Genomic DNA, 20878 nt, shown 5'->3' with positions numbered 1-20878 from the left:
AAGTAAAAGAAAAAATCTTACCCATAAACTAACAGATTTTTTTCCACCCTAAAGCATTCCGTTCTTCCATATCCACTGGAGCGATCACAAGGCCTTCTAAATTTTGGTTTATCCTCTCCTTCACTTTCAATGTCAGATAACTCAGCAAGTTCATCTTTTGTAGCACTAAAAGGCCTTGTTTGCTTCCTAATTCTCGGGGTGTCAATAACCAAGCTATTCTGTATAATATAAATAAAAACTTATTTGAAAAATCTCTGCAGATTAAGGCTAGAGCTCTAATTTCCAAAGCCTTATGGTTATATAAAGAGTACTACAAGAGCTGTAATAAAGCAGGACAAAAGTCTATTTAATCCATGCCTTGCCCTTAAATCTATCTGGCTCTAGAGTCTTCAAAAGTTCCATAAAATTCAGTGTATTTCAGATGGTTCTACAAACAAAACATGCACAGAACTATAGCTGTTAGACCATATTTTAGTCAGAATACTGTAATCCATAAAAAATTGCTCAAAGCTATTATAAGAAGCTTCACAGTTGTTTTTTTAAAGATAACCCAGACCATTTGGCAAGAACCCTCAACTTGTAAATTTAATTGAAAATATACTTACTCTACCACTGATGGCATCTATGTCTATTTCTGCCTTTTTGGCCCACTTCTGCCAAAAGTTGGGATCATCTAATGAAATATCTGTTCTATTTCCAGATGCAACAAAACTAGCCTGAAACAACAAAGCATAAAGTGCCATAATATATTAATTCTTTTTAAGATATGGCAAATTAGGTATCGTTGTATCTTAATGCCAGGAACCAATCCCATTTACAGGATCAGGTACTTTATCAATTGATATCACATATGATACAAATGTAAATAAGTATTCTGCAATGGATTCATAATATGGATAGGATCATGTGAAAAGTCGAATTAGCCACATAATACAGAAAAGTTTAGAGGTGTCATCTCAATCTTTTTTGAGCATGAAGCTTTTCCCATTTTGAATGCAAATCTAGGGGTTTGAAAACAAAAAGTTCCAAGCATCCTGAAAATGTTTTAAGCTAAACAAACATAAACAGAGTGTCCTTGAGCTAAAGCACTTCCAAAATATTCAAAGCAGTCAATTTTGTGCTCAAAGCAATTCCATACAAAACATTTTGTACAACCTTAAAGAAGTCAGAAGGACAGTTCTGAGCTCTCAGAATTTTCTCAGTGTCCTGTGAAAAAGGCACATTTTATACCTGCTGAACAGTTCGTAACTACCTTAGCAAATGTAGAGCCCCTTCCTTCAGATTCAATTGTGATTGTTTTTGTGCGACGTTGCAAGATTTGATCAATATCTTCTTCACAGAACTTAGAGCCCTCATCCTCCTCATCCATAATGGCACCATATGCACCTCTTCGAAGCAAGTCCTCAATTTCCTTTTTGGAAAGTTGCTGGATCTGAGGAAATAGGATTTGGGTACATTTAAAATTTAATTTAATTTTGTTTAGTTATGGTCCTGCATAGAGAGAGGCCCTTTGAGTGAGATGGGCGGTGACAAAATTCAAAAAAGAAAGAAAGAAAGAAAGAAAGAAAGAAAGAAAGAAAGAGAGAGAGAGAGAGAGAGAGAGAGAGAAAGAAAGAAAGAAACACTTTCCATTTACTCATATACATCATTTAATAAAAACGATTTCTTTATATCTTTACTGGAAGTATTCCAAAGCATTATATTATTCTGTTTTATTTTAATACAGGGCTTCTTATGCATGCAACGATAAATAACACTGACCCATGCTTTCTTATTTAAACAGAGGCACAATTTTAAGGATTCCCAAGCTGTATTTTGCAGACTTGCCTTTAAGTCAGACACCTAAAAGCAGAATTCAACACCCCAAGAAACAATATTCTCTCTTTAACACAGTCAACCTTCTAGCTCACATTTGTTACAAAATGAATAGGACTTCATGACTGTAATGAAAATAAGGTAGCAAGAAATGGTGCAAAGTTTTATGAGATGTTTAACTTTTAAATTTTTCCTTCGGAAATTTGTTGGGGAAAAACACTTTTTCTTCTCCTGCTTTCCCATTTTATACTTCTATTTTTTGTAAGGAAAAGAAATAAATAAAAGGGTACATACACCACCAACGCTATTTTCTCTGCCACTCATGCTCTGTAAGACAGCTTTATCTAGACCAAGCTTTAGACTTGCTCTGTCAAACATCTCTCTTTCATAAGAGTTTCTTGTTATCAGTCTGTAGACTTTCACTGCTTTGTTTTGACCAATCCTATGGCAACGAGCTTGAGCCTAAGGAAACAGTATGTGAATCCATCAAAAAGATCATGTCATAATTAATTCATTAAATTTCCCCCAGCATTATTAAAATTGACATTTTGAAACCAAATATAATTAAAATTAAGCTGCAAATTAAAGATGTTCAGAATTTATTTAGCAGATTTTAAAGTAAAGATAAAATCAAGCTTAACCATGTATATTTCCAAACATTTGTCTGCAATATATGGAAGGATGGCCATGACAAGCTTTCTACTAGCTTCTGGACAGTGAGACAAACTCAGCTTCATCTCAACTCTGAGCTGTAAAGGAGAACAGTTTAAAGATCCTAAATCCTGCAACTGTAGGATTTACTTCAGCATTAAGCTGGCTTTGAAAATCTAGCAAGTGCTTCCTCCCTCTACACTAGAACAGGAAAGGGAGACCAAGGGCCTTATTTTGTTACTTAACATCACAAACTTGGAAAGGAAAACATGGAACTGCCCTTTATCTTTTGATGTGGTTCAGAAGTACAATAAAAAGTTGGGTCATACCATTTTCCTCTAAGGAAGGAAAACAGTTCTGGCAACAGAGCATTTTTATTTTGCTTTTGGCCCCCAAGGTCTGAAATGTGTAGACTCTGTTGGATTAATGCATTATCTGTCTTATTATTTTGAATGTTTATACTGTTTTTTTCTCAGTATCCTCAGCACAGGGTAGAAAAAGGAACAATAAAAGCTTGAATTTAAAAAATTTGATAAATCAGCAGTAAAAATCTGCAGTAAAACAACTTAAAGAAACAATAAAAGTACAATTAAAGCAATATTAATTGAAATGGGATTTAGATTTTAAGAGCAGTTGTTCTCCTACAAATAACTGAATGAACAAGCACATCTTCACTTGCCACTTAGCCATCATGGAGGCTAACTGCATCTCCCCTTAGATGAAGTTCCACAACTGGGCACCATCAAATTGCTAACTCACGAGTGAGATTACAAGAAATCAGACTTACCAACTGACTGCCCAAACTGATAAGAAAAATGGATCAGGTAATACTGGGGGATGCAATCTTTTCAATACTTGAACATTAAAATTGTGAAGGGCTTTGCAGACGTTGGTTCATAAAGTCAGTCCCAAATGAGTGGAACTTACTGGGTATTGAAAATAATTTGCACATGCAATCCTGCAAGCCCCATCATGCTTGCAAGATTGTACTGACCTGTTCTCTCACTGTGAGTTAGTTTAAGTATGTCTCTCCACAGGCAATTGAGATGTTTGGGACCCAAAGCAAAGAGGTTTGATGCTCAAACAAGCATACCTGCAAATCATTCTGAGGATTCCAGTCTGAGTCAAAAATTATGCAAGTATCAGCTGCTGTTAAATTTATGCCCAATCCACCAGCTCTGGTGCAGAGAAGGAAAACAAATCGATCAGAATCTGGTTTGCTAAATCGATCAATGGCAGCCTGGCGTAAGTTTCCTCTCACTCTCCCATCGATTCGCTCATACAAGTACCTTTGAAGTGCAAAAGGGGAAGCAATTAAAAGAAAGCCCTGTTAGTATAAATTAAAGTTCAACCGATCAAGTACCTAAATATCAGTATGCTTGCCAAATCAAGCAATGCTGCAGTTAAGATATCATAACACTTTTGTCAAGTTCTGAGGTACAGTCGAAAGTCACTTTAAAAATGCTAAGTCACCAATCCAAATTCTGCTGAATATGTGAACCATCAGGCATTCCCAACACATACCATATACAGGTAGTCCTCAACTTATGACCAATTGTTTACTGACTGTTCAAAGTTACGATGGTGCTAAAAAAAAGTGACTTATGACTGGTCTTCACACTTACAGCCGTCACAATGTCCCTGCGGTCATGTGATCAAAATTCAGGTGCTTGGCAACCAGCATGTATTTACGAGGGTTGCAGTGTCCTGGAGTCATGTGATCACCATTTGCGACCTTCCCAGCCAGCTTTAGACAAGCAAAATCAATGGGGGAAGCTGGATTCACTTAAAGACCATGTGATTCACTTAATGACCGCAGCAAAAAGGTTGAAAATCAGGCATGACTCACTTAATGACTGCCTCACTTAGCAATGCAAGTTCCAGTCCCAATTGTGATTGTAAGTCGAGGACTGTCTGTAATATGATGGCGGAATTCTTAACGTACAGGCCTACATTCTTAGTATACAGCCCTAAAGAAGTACCCAACAACCTCCCACAACTTATGAAATTATCATGGGGACTTTTTAAGCCCTCATTAGTACAGTACTATAGAGACAGCACTACATTCCTACTTAGAGAAAAAAATGTTCAGAAGAGGATAGTTAGATACTGTTTAATCGAGAAGTCTTTGGGCAAGAACACAACTCCTTTCAAGGAAACAGGAACTTTTAAGTAATACAACCCTTTATGTAACCCATTAAAATGCCACATAATTCCTCTTTCAGGCTGCAATTCTCAGCACAGTGGGATACTATTAATTAAATGTGAAGAGGAACGTGCATGGATTCAGAAAAGATGTGTACATGTAAGATTAGAAGAAAACAATCTTAGTATATTGCGCTAGAGCAAGAACAAATGCATGTATGTGGTAACAGAACATACATGTTAAAATAAACGTATCTTATAACACTTAGTTCCAAACTGTTGAATTGTTTTTTTTTCTTTAACAAGTCTTCTACAAACCATGCAGTACATAAAAGGGAAGTGTTGTCTGGCTCTTCTAATATTCTTCCTGTGTGTGGATAGCAGCTTACAATGTAACTTTTTTCATTCATGTATTAGTTATGCATGTCATTTTTTTTTCCACTGGCAATCAGCCATAAAATGCATAGCAGACAAATCAGTAAACAACAGGCATTTGGCAGGCAGCCATGCTCTCAAAGTTAAACATTTTGTAATGTATTGCAAATGAATTAGCTTTGAGGATTCCAATCACAGGAGAATGTCAAGCAAGTTCTTCCAGGGCCTTCAGATGTCATCCCATCCACACTAGCATTCCATTAATTCCCAGGACTATACCACACTGCACAACTATTACGTAAATATCACAAAACCAAAATGATGAACGGCATTATTCTGAATAACACTTGAGAGCTCTCATACTCAGTTAATTCCCCATGTAGGTATAAAATATTTCCAGTCAATGTACTCCAAACATCAGGTGTTAATATTCAGAAATATGTATTGCAAAGCATGGGAAGTCCATGTTCTTCACCCACATTTTCAGTTACTTCACTCTATCTCTTCTCATTCATTCATTCAGCAATTACCTAAAGGACATACTTACGATTTCACCGTGCTGTAGTTTGGGTGTATGAGATCCTGGTGCTGACTTTGGAACAAAAAACTGCACAGCTGGTCATTAAAGGCAAATTCACAGCTGAGTCTTCGTGCACAGCTCAGCACATTAACCAAGTGAACTGAAAAGCCCTTAATGTGACACCAACATGGGCATTTGCAATATGGAAAGCTCACCTTTTATGTATTAGGTAATCTTCAAGGATATCAAGACAGCGGACCATCTGCGAGAAGATAAGCACCTTATGGCCTCCTGCTTTCATTTTTGGAAGAAGTTTATCAATGAGGACTAGCTTCCCAGCAGACTGGATCATTGCTTGCAGGTGAAAATCAAGAGCAGTTGGATTGTAGGTTTCCCTAAATTCTCCTAAGATTTTTTCCTCAGCCCCTGCTCAGCAAAAGCATATAACAATTTACATTATTCTTTTGTTCCCAAGTACAGCAATATTATGTAATTTTGGTCTGAATTGCACAAGAAACACATGTCAGAAATGGTGTATAAATCCTCCACAACTCACATAATGAAATATTTACAGCCATTCACCATCCCTGGACACTTCTATGATTGCTTCTTATGCAAAAGGTGTCAAGTGAATCACAGATTTTACTCAACTGAGAAACATTTGATAATGTCATACAAAGCAACATTGTTCTAAATACTGATGTAACGGATTGGATTCTCAGGCAGTTTTCTTTAGGGAATTCATCCTAATTATAAAGTCATGGTGGTGACCTCACAATGAACATGGTCTGAAGTAAATAAAAAGGTTTTTTATACCTACCTTTGATAAGATATGGATGATTGCAGCATTTTCTGAGTTCCATCATGGTATTCACTAAGTTGGGTACGTTAGCTTGCCCTGCCCCTTTTGACAAAAAAGCGAAGTTTTTCTCTAAAATAGCTCGATAATATTTCTTCTGGATATTTGTTAACTCTACTTCAATAATAGTTTCTTCCTTTGGAGCCAGCTTCTTTTCTACATCTTCTTTCAGTCTTCTTAGCATCATTGGTTTCAAAATTGCTTGCAGCTTTTGCACCTACATAAAACATAAACTAGCTAAAACCTAAATAAATAGAATTTACATCTTGTTCGGTCATTACGCAAGGCTGCTTAAGGTTCAAAGCTTTTCGCTGGTTAATGTCACTTTTTGACAGAATCATAATTAACCTTCCCATTTCATAATTTTGAAAAAAAAATCATAAGATGTAGAAAATACAATTTTGAAGGTAGTACAGTCCAATGACTGACACCTGTGGATAACACAGCACAGGAAAAAGAGAGCTAAAGATTCAAGCAATTAATTTCACATACTGTAAGAGCTTTTGGACTTCTCTTTTTTAAACAGCAGCTTTGCTAAATTCTTGGCAAACCACTTACTGAAACTGAAAGGAAATCTGAAAAATGTAGGTTGTAAGGGTTTATCTAAAGAAACACAGTAAACTCTTCTAGATTTGTTCCATCTACTGGTGGAGATGAGGCAGCTTTTTGGACCCAAAGCAATATTTATTCTCCACAAACTACCTCAGAGAGTAGGATTCTGCACATATTAAAACAAATATAAAGATTCACATTTTCTACCCATGGTTTTTTCCTGCATAATTCTCCTAGTATTTATATTACTGAAATTAAACCACCACCACCACCACCAGAAATTAAAGTAGTTACATTACTGAATAACTGTGACATTCTATAAAGGGTGTTGGGGAGGCCATAAAAAAATCAATTTACTGGTGTATGTTAAAATAGATAACTGATCATATTTTAATTTCTGAATATGAATGTGAATCTTGAAAACTAATAAAAAAGATTAATACCTGTTCCTCTGTTTTAAGGTCTCCAAATTCCTGCATGAATGTAGACTCTGCTGGGAAACGCAAAGGTTCAAGGAAGTGAAGAAGGCTGAATAATTCTTCTACTGTATTTTGCAGCGGTGTGCCAGTCAATAGCACCTTATGCTCCTAAAGAAGTATGCAAAATATATTTGGCAAGAAGTTACATACCATCTTTTAATGTAACAGGAATAACAGATATAATACACACACACAGACATATGCATGCTAATTTATAAGTAGTTATTTTAGTAACTTTTTTGCCTTTTAAATAATTTCATTTTAAAATAATCATTATAAAATACATTTGGAGCAACAAAATAAATGGCATGTAATACACAAAAGGAGATGACTTAATGGGTTTAAAGGACAAGAGAATCTAGGCTATATTGCAAACATATAATTTCATGCATGTTACTATTAAAGGTACACAGAGACAAAGTTATAAAACGAAATTAAACAAGTAGAAACATACATCCCTTCCTGATTCGTAAGGTGCAAAATAATCATGTATCTTTGAGCGTGTGAAAATTTAACTCATGAGCATTCCAGCTTCTAAAGGCCATATGGTTTCAGGAAGGAGGTAGGGGAAGATGAATGGAAAATTGAGCAACAATAGCACAACCAACTCAAGCTAAAAATCAAACTTATTCCTTTATCTGCAGTTTAGCATTCTAGTTTCTGTGTGTATTCACCTTTCTTGAAATGAGTCGCATCTCATTACTTCACAAAATGAATAAATACTCACAAGATTCATGAGTTTGAGTCCCTCCAGAAGCTTGCAATTTTTATTCTTCAATCTATGTGCTTCATCAATAATAACACAACGCCATTCAATTGCATTGAGTTCAGGACAGCCGCCAAGAATCATTTCAAAAGTGGTGATTATGGCCTGGAATTTGTAGGTGTCCCTAATGATGCGGCCCTAGGAGAAAGCAAAACACAGTTTGAAACATTATTTTGAACTTCCCATTCTTCACTGCATCTGCTTGTGAAGTTAATGGCAGGATGAATGGGGATGCTTCTTAAACTAGGTTGCCCTCTGACAAAGAACTATATTAAACTTTACATGCCAAAACTGCACCATTTTGCAGCACATAAATGGATAATACCTGATGTATAAGAGAAAAGAAACCAAAAATTCAAAAGGAAGTTGGTAAAAATAATCTCCACTGAAGTGCATATAAATTCTCAAGATGTCAAATATGTATGTAATGTATGTGGGAAGCAGAATCTGATACCTCTAAATACAATACAGGTTTCCAATATGTTAAACTGAAGGTTCAAATATTTCTCAAATGCATAAATATCATGTAAGTCACATTAAAAAACATACATTATGCAATACATACAAATCTATTTGTCATCTATACTATGTAGAATTCAAAATAGAAAATTACCTGTGAATCCCTGAAATACATCTCATACCGCTGTATCATTTGCCTACTTATCATGCTTCCATGATATACCACAACATTAAGATCGGTCCATGTGCGGAACTCTCTTTCCCAGTTGGCTATGGTTGAAAGTGGAGCAATGATCAGGAAAGGTCCTCTTATACCATTCAGAAGGATTTCATAGAGGAATGTTATTGATTGGATGGTTTTGCCAAGGCCCATTTCATCTGCTAAAATGCAGTTTTGTCTGAAAACACAAGTACACTTGTTGGTAGAGCCATCAGGAAGAATATATTCAAGATCTAACATCATTATTAATTGTAACTAAAATGTAGGGATTAATTTGTGCTGCAAAAAAAAAAAAAGGCTGGAAAGACTTCAGAGGTAGTAAGGACTGACTAAAAGAACATTACGCAGTTCTCCCTTGACTGCTTCCTATGCCTCATAGTAAGATTCCACTCAATCTTATCCTCTGCGTACTATTCTTAACCATACCGCATTTTATTATTTTTGGTGCATCCAACAGTATTTCAAGGGAGGCATACTTCAACTTATTTAGAAGCAGCTATAGTATCAAAATTACTTTGATCGGTTTAGAGAACATACCTATTATACCAATTGAAAAGAAGCCAGTTGAGCCCTTCCAACTGGTATTCCCTGAGTTGGTTGCCATTTTTATATTCCCTGGACTGTTCTATCTTCTTCCATGAATTAGGAGGAGGGCGATCCTTGGAGATAAATATAAAATGAAACATCATTGCAATTATCCACTTGAAGGAAAAAAAAGCAAAGAATGTATGGGGGGAAGGGCTATGAAGAAATGCATCCCTGTAAATCTGGGTCACTGTACACTAGCTTCTGAAATACAGTTGCTGAAATATGCACATTTATAAGAGTAACTTATAAGAAATTAGTTGAGTTTCCTTTTTGATCATCCAGAGAGCCAGTAACCACCAGGCCTCCAGAGTCTTACAATCCAACCCATTCCATTCAACTCATCCCTTGTCTTATCCTTATCTTCAGAGATCAGACAAGAGATTTCTATATTTTACTAACTGAAGGTGCTGAGATGGGTTTTTCAACTCAAACAAACCTCATGATATTATTTCCAGCGATCTCTCTCAGTAGAATGGTTAGTTATCTATATTTATCTTACCAATCGTCTTGAATCAAGCCTTAAAGCTTGTAGCTGTTCAAATTCTTCTATTTTTCCTTGGTCTACATCTTCTTTCAATTCCCACGTGCTGTCTTCATATGGCAATGAGCACCACTTTACTAAATAGTAAGTAACATGCTACAGTGGGGAAAAAATTACTTGAGTTATCCACTTAGCCATCAGGACTCTAATGTATAATTACTGAGTATCTGAAACATACATAAAAGATCTATTAAATCTTCATCAGATTCATGCATCTACAGAACTTGTACAAACCCCTCTTCCTAAAACTGGGATGAAAGAAGCTAAAACATCAGTTCTCTTCCCACCCACTGACCTCAGGACTATGTCCCCTGTAGTCCTGGGATACTAAATAAATTGAGGGGAAAAAATGAACTTCCCCATGTGCTGAAAGTTTACCTTTAAACTCTGACTATCTGACAAGAAATCAATGCTAAAGAAATTGAGACTTTAGTCCTCTGTGTAGGATAATACATAAGGAAACTTATATAATAATTTAAAAGAAAAATGTAATGTAATGTAATATAATATTTAGAATAATAGAATAATGAAACTGGCAACTATGATGGAGCACAAAGCAGAAAAGGAGTCCAAAAAGTTTAAATATTTAAGAGACACTAAATGTGAGTAGAGTCCTCATTTAGGCATTGGTATTAAATGAGAAATGAAAATTATAGTAATGCTGAAACCATGTAACTCAGATGGAATTGCACAATGATTAGTTATTCTTGTGTCCCAGTTTGAAATCAAACTGATATATTTTATCCTGTCTTTAAATAATACATTATGTCCTTCCTCTTCACTCATCTAATTCCTACTTATGCACTTGCTTTCTAGACTTCACATAGTTTTAACTTTAGTTAGCTTCCTTCCCTCTTAATTTTTCTTTTTCATTTTCTACCACTCAGTTCTTGACATTCTGCATATTAAATTTGTTTACCTATTTCTTCTGTCCTACATTTTATTTCTATAGCTCACAGCTAACAATCTGGAGATAAATATATATGATGTATCTGTGTACGCATGCTCTGGTTTCAAAGCCTTTGGCTTATGATGACTTTTTTCAAACTATACCTCTCCAGTGTCTTTATCTTCACAAAAGGAGACTTCTAATACCCGGTCTACTTCAGTATAATCAGGATTAAAAGGTTCTTCCTCCATCTAAAAATTAAAATATTGTTATAAATATAAATGTATATTATTTACCTGAACTAGATAACACAGTGACAAGCTTGAAATCCAGAATGCTATGCATTATGATTGATTCATATTACTGGCTGTACCTAAATTATTAGTAGCATGCCTTGGAAAATTCAATCTCTTCCTTTTTTGAATCGAAAAATCCATTTATAACATTTGACTACTAAAAATGAACCGCACAAATATATTCTTTCCAAACAACACCCACACTATATCAACATCACAAATAGCAAATTGTATGTAGCACGCTGGTACAGATAGTCCTCAACTTACGACTATTCGTTTAGTGACCATTCGAAGTTACAAAGGCACTGAAAAAAGTGACTTATGACCAGTCCTCGCACTTCCAACCGTTGCAGCGTCCCTGTGGTCATGTGATCAAAATTTTGGTGCTTGGCAACCAGCATGTATTTACAATGGTTGCAGTGTCCTGGGGTCACATGATCGCCATTTGCGACCTTTCCAGCTGGCTTTTGACAAGCAAAGTCAATGGGGGAAGCTGGATTCGCTTAACAACCCTGTGATTCACTTAATGACCACAGTGATTCACTTAACGACCAATGCAAAAAAGGCCATACAACCAGGCATGACTCACTTAACAACTGCTTCGCTTAGCAACATAACTTCCAGTCCCAATTGTGGTCATATGTTGAGAATGACCTGTAATCAGGACATTAATTAGTTTAGCAGGATTTCTGTTTAGAATTTTATACATACTCACATCTGCAAAAAAATGGGCTCTCTGTGCTTGCCTCAGCTTGAAACGTTTGATTTTCTGCTGGATTCTTTTATCCTTTAAAAGCTGTTGCTCTGTGGCCCATTCACAGTGGAGGTAGGAGCTAGTATTACAAAACAGTATGTTACCCTATTATTGCAAGCATAGGTTTTTATACTGGCCTTTACAATATTAGATAACTCATGCAATTAAAACTGAACTTCAATTTTTGCTACAGTTATGTTCCAGAGATTTGATTTAGAGCATTTATTTCCCTGTTCCTGACCTCTGGAATGAAATCAAAGTATACACATAAAATAGCACATCCTTATTTTAGAATGACATCCCTACATCAACATGCACCAGCTAAAAAAACTACAAACTATGGACCTGATCCATAAGCAGGAATAAAACATTTATCACTCTACCTGCTAATCGCAACTGCTGTACTGAGACAGTTCTACATGGACAGAGGAATTTCAGAATCAAGACTATGCTGTTCTAAGGTTTTGTTGTTTATTCGTTCAGTCGCTTCTGACTCTTCGTAACTTCATGGACCAGCCCACGCCAGAGCTTCCTGTCGGTCAACACCCCCAGCTCCCCAGGGACAAGTCCGTCACCTCTAGAATATCATCCACCCACCTTGCCCTTGGTTGGCCCCTCTTCCTTTTGCCCTCCACTCTCCCCAGCATCAGCATCTTCTCCAGGGTGTCCTGTCTTCTCATTATGTGGCCAAAGTACTTCAGTTTTGCCTTTAATACCATTCCCTCAAGTGAGCAGTCTGGCTTGATTTCCTGGAGTATGGGCTGGTTTGATCGTCTTGCAGTCCAAGGCACTCAGAATTTTCTAAGGTCGCCTGACCTTTTTTTTTTTTTTTGCAAACTCTAGTATAAAGGTATGCTATTGATTTGGATAAACACAGGACTCCTTCACATAGTCTTGTGATTTTAGTTAGATGTGACGTACTCAGTGAGACTTTTTATAGAAATAGCAATTTAACTATAATACTTACTAGTTTTTGTATTTAACAAAAAATTCTTCTGCTTCTACTGACACAGTCCCAGGAATCTGAAAATGTACATAATATCCTGTTTAATATGCATGTACATACTTTATAATTGTGAACTAAAAGCTCACTAATAATACCTTCATTTTTACTCACTTTTTTTATAATTCTGGAAGATAAAATTTTATCTACAATTGCTGCATCTTCTTCACTTGGATTCTCCTGTTTAGATGAAAGAAAGAATAAAAATTTGATTATAAGAATTATCCCCATTAGGGATGCTGGAGGAGAAGGAATTACTTAATTACTTAATAATTAAAAAGTTGCAGGTGTAAGATGTAAAAAATAGTCCTATCTTCCTTATATTTATTATTATGAATCAATTACTTCTCATCAGATGATTGCCTGCCTTTTGGACTTTTCACCACAACGTCATCTTGCTCTTAAGCTTCTATTTTCCTTTAAGGAAAAACCCTCATGAATAAATGTTATTTTACTGAACTGGTCTGAGGTGGTCTTGCAGTTTTCCAGAAGGAGATTTTCTGAACTGAAAGCAGTTCTTTGTATCCCAGAAGTGGCGTTCTACAGAAAACTGGCCTGTTTTGGAACAGGACCATGTCCGGAACTGTCAGCCTTCCCAGGTAAACCAGACAGGATACATCATCAAATGAGCTACTTCTACTTTATTGTTAGGCCACATTAACAGAATCTTGCAAGTCGGAAAATGCAAATCTCCCACCGTCACTTTTAACCGCCTGATACATTAGGGTGGATCCTTTCTGAATTTCTTCCTCTTCCCATTATGCAGCTGCGGATCCTCCCCCTTTTATCTGAAGGTTCCCTAGGCAGCATCTCTCCCCGTCATCCCCCAAGGTCATTCCCAGATACCATTACAGGAACACTTCTGGTTCAGAAGAATCGCTTCTGGAAAACAGCTAGACCGTCCCTAGAATGGATCAGAACGGACCAGAGGATACAACAAGCGAAACATGTTGCATGTTTCTGATAAAGATCAAATACATCTGGATTTACTCATTGTTTCCACATGATTATTCAATATGTGTAGCAAATAAAATCCTTGACACAAAGCTCTGTTTGTACTTTTCCTTTCACTGAAGTAGGCAGGTGCATGTATTTTGTTCCGACAATACACGGACATTCTAAAAACAGTGAACTCCCACAGCAGTGGAACAGTTCTGTGCATGCACTGACACTCCTACCCATAAAAGGGCCTTTGAGAAAAAGGATTTAGAGCACCCAGAGCACAACGCACCACGTACTATTCCTGTATACCTAGGGCTCACAGTAGTAGGGTTACAGATAACACCGTTTAACTGGCTGCCGCTTAAGATCGTTCCTGAAGTCATCCCTGGGCTACAGGAGGTGTTGGCTCCAGCTCTATACTGCCTAGATTTGAATGACAAATGGCATCTGTAATCGGCACTGCCTAGGTAAGAGAAACCCTCAAACACACCCCTCGAACTTACAGAAGCAGAACTGCAAGAGGTAAACCGCCCAGTGAGTTTTTACTTACTACAAATAATTGTAAAGGTTGTTCAGCAGGCAAAGGAGCGGAATTCTTTTTTATTTTTACAGACACTTTGGTTTCTTCCTCAGATTGTTTTCCTTCGGCTTCTTCTGCGTATTTCTTCCTTTTAATTTGCCGATTTGATCTTCTCTTCTACAACAGAATTACATGACTTTAATCCAGTGTTTCTCAACGTCGGACACTTTAAGATGGCTGGCTGGGGAATTCTGGGAGTTGAGGTCCACCCATCTTAAAGTGGCCAAGGTTGAGAAACACTGCTTTAAGCAATAATTTGCAATATTTTTCTTTCTCTTTTTTTAGGGGTTGGGATAAGACATGTTATGGAATTTGATGCTGAGTTAGTGCCTATAGAAAAACAAGTTTTTTTTTTAATACCTGTGAACTTTCATCTTTGAAGGGTTGCTGAGTAGTCTGTTTAGCATCTGACATTTCATCTGAGGAGTCATTTTTTCTCTTCTGTTTTTTACCCAGTGTAATAATAAGCTTGCTGTTTTGAGACAAAAGACACCATTACCAATGCATATAACTTAAGCCAGGGTGGGGATGGGGGATATGAATCACATACAAACTTTTCCTATAATATTGCTAAAATGCTAGACTTCTAGACAGTTTTCCTCCCTGAAAGTATGATTTACTTCTGTGGAGAACAAATTGAAGGAAGGTATCTTCATCTGTTCCTAGAAGTGCTAAATATTTTACATATTAAGGTTATTGATATGAAAATGAATGTAATGCATGCACATTGTATGATCATTATTATTTACTCACAATCTAGAGTAAGCACAGCATAATATTTCAAGCTGACAGTTTGGATTTCAGGTAATCAAGTAACACAGAAACTTATTCATCACTAACAACTGATGATGACTCAGTAACTGTAGAGAAAATTATATTCTAATGCAACAGCATCAATTATTTCTGAGTTTATACTCAAAAGGTTACAGAAAAGAGAGCAATATTAATCTCATCCCATCTGGTTTTAATCAAAGGGCCGCAGAGACATATAATTTTCCATATTTAAAATCTGACAAGTGCTGCTTCTCATTGCATTCTCAGAATATTCACAATGTGATTACAATCAAACCTCAATTTAGATAGAGATGTCCTTAAATGCAAATTTTACATAATCTAGATTTGATAATTACATACTATGCAGAACTGAGAACTGCTTTAGAACAGATCTTTCTGCTGATCCAAAGCCCTGCTGCCTATAAAATTTGGCCTTATTCATTTTTTGCAACTATTATATACAAATGATTACATATAATGTATTTTTACGTTATATATATATATTACACATAAAGATGGCTAGCCACTGGAAAGTAATTAAAAATCATATGTAACTGGCTCAATTTCAGCTGTACTACATTAAAAGGAAGAAATGATGGATAAAGCTGTCTTAAAAAAATGGTGACCTTATGTGTCTGGGTTAATAAACTGCCAAGTAACATTACTGTTAAGCAACAATTCATCAAGCTTACAAATGTTGCCACTTAACATTAAACGGTATCTTTACCCTGAGTACATAAAAACAAACAAGCAAGCAAACAAACACAACCCAATTCAATTTTGTAACTTTACAAACATGAAAGATTTAAGGACAAAATCTTATACAGAGGATTTTAAGCCTGAACTGCACTTTTGAGTCCCCTAAAAAACTCCAAAAAAGTACATCTCCTGTAAGAGGGAGCATTCATATTGTCATCATACCATATGGTCTGAGTTTTCCTGGGGAAAACACTACTTCATTCATGGGTCAGCTTCAACCTGCCTTAGGAGTGGGCATCTTATGAGATGGAGGCAAATCATAACTGGGATTTGTGCTATTGTAAGCAGGCTGCATGGATGTGCCCTTAGAATAGTTCACGAAATCCATTTACTGACAAAGTAAACCATCAGCAGACAAATCCATACCTGAAAATATGCTTTAAGCCACATCCTCCATCCTTCCCTTTCTTTTAATAAAACAAAACTTCCCTTAATCATCAAACTACAGCTGCTGCAGTCAGACCATTCTGGCAAGCTTCCATACTGCACATGATTCATCTTGCCAACTTCATGACTCACAGTTCTGAAATCCACCTGAAGGCTATATAAACCAAATCCAAGCCTATGTGCCTCACACAACCATGCAAGTGCTTACCCAAAGCAGTCACTTGTGTTACCTTGCAAACACGGACTAAGACCGGTTCAAGTCCACTTTTAGCCATGGAGCTCAATGGGTGATTTTGGATCAGTCATTCTTCCTCAGCAACTGGATTGTTGGTGGCCAGAATTGGTGGAGGGAGTATTATGTACGCTGCATTAGCTTCAGCAGGAAAGTACCATATTAACTTAACAAATAAACAACCTGAGATCTCACTAAATTCATTACGTGGGCTCACATAAGGCTACAGCTCTCTACTATCACATAGATAACATTAATCTACCTTAAAGATGGTCCAAAATACAGTGGCACACAATATTGGACACACCGTGATACGCCCACATAACACCACTGTTAAGTGAGCTGTGCTAGCTCCAGTGGGCTCATGGGTGCAATTCAAGGTGCTGAGTATCACCTTTGAAGCCTTATACATCGTGGGGCCAAATTACTTGTGGGACCGCCTGTCCTCGACAGTTTCTGCCCACCCCACCAGGTCTGGCAAAGTGGGCATGCTCCAGGTTGTGTAGGTGAAGTGGTGCTACGTGGTGGGCCCCGGGAAGCCTGCCTTTTCTGTCATGGTACCTCCCCTTTGAGGTACAGACAGTCCCGACCCTGCTGCCCTTCTGGAAGGGCACTGGGACTGGGATGGTGACAGAGCTCTGGTGCTTTTGTTACTGAGCTAATTTTTAGGAGCTTCGACCTGGTTTCTTTTTAAGTGGCCTATATATTTGGCTTGTTTTGATTTCTGTTCACCACCCAGATTTTCATATGGTATTATGTGCACAATTGCTTTGAAAACTATAAACTATTATTAAACTTTTAGGATAAAAGTGTAGGTACAGAGGTGGCCAAAAGTATTGGTATCCCTCCGCTTTTCCCCAAAGAATCCCAATTTGCTTGGAAGTTGAAACTGACACAAGTGGAACCCACCATTCTTTATTCCATAGTCCACAGAGCAGACACTTTGCTTTTGATGTGTGACTTAACATATTCTTGTAAATAATAAAACAAATAAAAATGGTGTGAACGTAATTATCGGTACCCCTAACCTAATATATTGTAACACACCCTTTTGAGGCAATAACAGAAATCAAGCGCTTTCTGTAGCTCTGACTAAAACTTCTATACTTCTCAACTGGCAATTTGTCCCACGCTTCTTCAGCAAACTGCTACAGTTGTCTTAGGTTTGATCATTCCTTTGCCCAGTTATGAGTTTCAGCTTTTTCCACAGACGTTCTGTTGGATTCAGATCAGCATTCACAGCAGGCCACTTCACAATGGTCCAATGTTTGCTTTTCAACCATTCTTGGGTTCTCTTAGATAAAAGTTTTGGGACATTATCCTGTTGGAGGACCCAAGACCTGTGACTGAGACAGACTTTTCTAACCCTGGGCATTATGTTTCACTACAGAATGCCTTAATAAACTTCTGATTTTATTGTGCCTTGCAGAGATTCAATACACCTGATGTCGAACGCAGCAAAGCAACACCATAACATTATGGAGCCTCTTCCATGTTTCACAGTAGGGGATGATGTTCTTTTCTTTAAAAGCATTTTTTTTCTTCTATAAACATAAGAATTTCTGTGACTTACCAAAAAGCTCTAATTTTTGAATTTTCCCAGAAGGATTTGCATTTTAGCAAACTCCAGTCTGGCTTTTTTTGTGTCTTTCAGAATTGGGGTCTTCCTGGTCTACTCTGGAAGCCACTTTCAATCAGACAACAGATGGTGCAACTTGATATTGATGCACCTTGATCTTGGAGGTCAGCCAGGATCTGTTTTGAAATTTTCCTTGATTCTTTCTCCACCATTTGAACTATCCTTCTGTTCAAACTGGGATCAATTTTCCTTTTGTGGCCATGTCCAGGGAGGACAGCTACAGTCCCATGGACCTTCAGCCTCTTGATAATATTAGCAATTGTGGTCACAGGAACATGAAGTTTTTTGGAGATGGCTCTGTACATTTACTATGCTTGGCTATTACTTTCTTCCTTTCCTCTTCAGACAACTGTCTGCTTTTCTTTCTCTTGTCCATGTTCACTGGGTTGCACACAATGACACAAAATGCCTCAGTGAGCACTTTCTCCATTCAGGTAGGCTGAGGGACTGAATATGAGACTGAAGACACCTGTGATACTAATTAAATAGTCTGCTTGAGAGATCATAAAAATGTAGCAATGTCTTTTAACTTCTAAGGGGTAAAATGGGGTAAAATGTCCACACCATTTTCATTTGTTTTATTATTTACAAGAATATGTTAAATCATACATCAAAAGCAAAGTGTCTGCACTATGGAATAAAGAATGGTAGATGCCATTTACTTGTGTCACTTATTTCATGGCAAATTGGGATTCTTTTGGGGAAAAGTGGAGGGGTAACTCTCGATAGATTCATACTAGATTTTAGCCCTGAATCTTGAAATATTTGTAAAGAATCTGCCTCTTTTACTGCCTAATTCTTGCATGAATACTGCTTCTTACTCAGTATCAAGAATTATTACAACCCTAGATAGAATATAAAGAAGAGATCAGCAGATTATTAATGTTTTATTTGGAAAAATTGATATATATGTTTTGCTTTTAGTAAGCGCTCCACAAACAATGTTCTTAATCTTGTGCTTCTGATGACAAGATTTGCTTTTATATTCATAACCTTTCTCCAAAAGCCTGCAGCACCCAATTAGTTTCCATTATCTTGTCCTACCCTATTTTTAATAGGATAACCATTTATCCATGCCCCTCTATACATCTCCTTTTCCTATAAGCCATGCTTAACACCGACTGTTGCTTTTGAGGCCCTGTTCTTTACATTTCTCTCTGTTTACATCCAGTCTTATTTTATTGCTCCAACCTTGATATTCTGGAAAGGGAAACGCCCATCTAATGCCTCTGTGCATACCAGAAGCGCTCAATAGTACTTCTTAGAAATTTGTCAGGATCTACACGTTATATTCTCAGTTTGACTGACAGTATGACCAAGCTGGGGCATATCCTAGCTGACAAGCCTACTCAGTGGCAGCCCCATACTGCAGAATACCTCCCCTGGATGGTCTGATCTTGCAGGCATTTTTTATTCCAGTGCGTGTTTGGCCCTTCGTTTAGTTTAATGAGCACCCATGATACTTACTGCTGACTTCTTAATGATAATTTTTTTAGTTCTGCATTGATAACCCAGAATGTAAAACATTCTGGTTTATTATTTTAAAACCAGATATAATTTTCCTAGGCCCTCCAATCAGATTGAGGAGTAGCTTCTTTCTCTGTGAGATATTACAGCCAGCATCATGCTAAGCAGCACACAGAAAGTAGATACAGGACTGAATAGGGAATAATATGGAATAAAAGAGTCCCCCGAAGGGAGGAGATGGGCGGGGACAAATTGGATAAAATAAACAAACAAACAAACTATTGTTACAAAAATAAACCTAGATGAATCTTGGCATCCTATTTTTCACCTTTCCTCCTCCTCAATATGCTTGTAAAATCAATTAAATATAGTTTAGCATTATTTATACAACTGTAGTTATATACGGTTTATAAAGATGGCTTATTTAAATACATCAAGGTTTGACACTGGTTTATTTGAATAAAATTAAGACTAACTGCAACTTGGTTGGGTTCAAATAAACTCCAAATGTAAGTAAAAGAGAATCAAAATCTTCTATTTGTAGGCGATCTAGAGAAAGTGAGAAGACCAAGTAATAGATGAATTTGAGATCGGTCTGGGATTCTCAACGTAACAGTAAACTATAGTTTTATTGTTCTACGTGAAGTGGTTCCTGACAGTGTGGAAAATGCTGGATTTTTTTAGTTATAAACCCAACAAGCAAACAAATAAACAAATAAAACATGCTGAGACGTTCATCATAGCACATATGAAGTAAGCCGGCTTACTGTAGGTTTTGACTAAATCTGTGATATTAAAGGTAAAGGTTTCCCCTGGACAGTCGTGTCCGACACTAGGGGGCGGTGCTCATCTCTGTTTCATGGCCAAAGAGCCAGCGCTGTCCAAAGACACTTCCGCGGCCATGTGGCCGGCATGACAGGCACGGAACGCTGTTACCTTCCTGCTGAAGCGGTACCTATTTATCTACTTGCATTTGCTTGCTTTAAAATTGCTAGGTTGGCAAGAGCTGGGGCGAGTGCAGGAGCTCACCCCGTCACGCGGGTCTCGGGTCTCGAACCACCAAACTTGCGACCTTCCGATCGACAAGCCTGGCATCTTAACTGCTGAGCCATCAAACAAATGAAACTGGAAACAAAACCGGTAGCGCAGCTCTTCTCCTAAGGCAGCCTAACGTACCAGGACTAGC

General features: G+C 37.3%; 1 protein-coding gene across 3 annotated transcripts in view; it reads right to left on the bottom strand.

Moving 5' to 3' along the window:
* The window catches only part of CHD9 (chromodomain helicase DNA binding protein 9), a 60317-nt gene that overhangs the window by 17646 nt on the left and 21793 nt on the right, over positions 1 to 20878 (bottom strand). For all 3 annotated transcript variants that reach the window (XM_063312976.1, XM_063312977.1, XM_063312978.1), the window contains exons 6-23: positions 14795 to 14906; positions 14405 to 14551; positions 13027 to 13092; positions 12877 to 12932; positions 11871 to 11988; positions 11024 to 11110; positions 9929 to 10066; positions 9379 to 9500; positions 8776 to 9019; positions 8124 to 8300; positions 7361 to 7504; positions 6327 to 6582; positions 5722 to 5932; positions 3560 to 3755; positions 2110 to 2277; positions 1253 to 1432; positions 606 to 716; positions 22 to 218 (exon numbers count right to left, since the gene is read on the bottom strand). In XM_063312976.1, the coding sequence (XP_063169046.1) occupies positions 22 to 218; positions 606 to 716; positions 1253 to 1432; positions 2110 to 2277; positions 3560 to 3755; positions 5722 to 5932; positions 6327 to 6582; positions 7361 to 7504; positions 8124 to 8300; positions 8776 to 9019; positions 9379 to 9500; positions 9929 to 10066; positions 11024 to 11110; positions 11871 to 11988; positions 12877 to 12932; positions 13027 to 13092; positions 14405 to 14551; positions 14795 to 14906 (2730 nt within the window). The remainder of the gene's footprint in view (positions 1 to 21; positions 219 to 605; positions 717 to 1252; positions 1433 to 2109; positions 2278 to 3559; positions 3756 to 5721; positions 5933 to 6326; positions 6583 to 7360; positions 7505 to 8123; positions 8301 to 8775; positions 9020 to 9378; positions 9501 to 9928; positions 10067 to 11023; positions 11111 to 11870; positions 11989 to 12876; positions 12933 to 13026; positions 13093 to 14404; positions 14552 to 14794; positions 14907 to 20878) is intronic.

Source organism: Candoia aspera, chromosome 11 (assembly GCF_035149785.1).
Source record: "Candoia aspera isolate rCanAsp1 chromosome 11, rCanAsp1.hap2, whole genome shotgun sequence".
NCBI lineage: Eukaryota > Metazoa > Chordata > Lepidosauria > Squamata > Boidae > Candoia > Candoia aspera.
The sequence above is the reverse complement of the archived record's forward strand: the minus strand, read 5'-3'. Positions and strand labels throughout refer to the sequence as shown.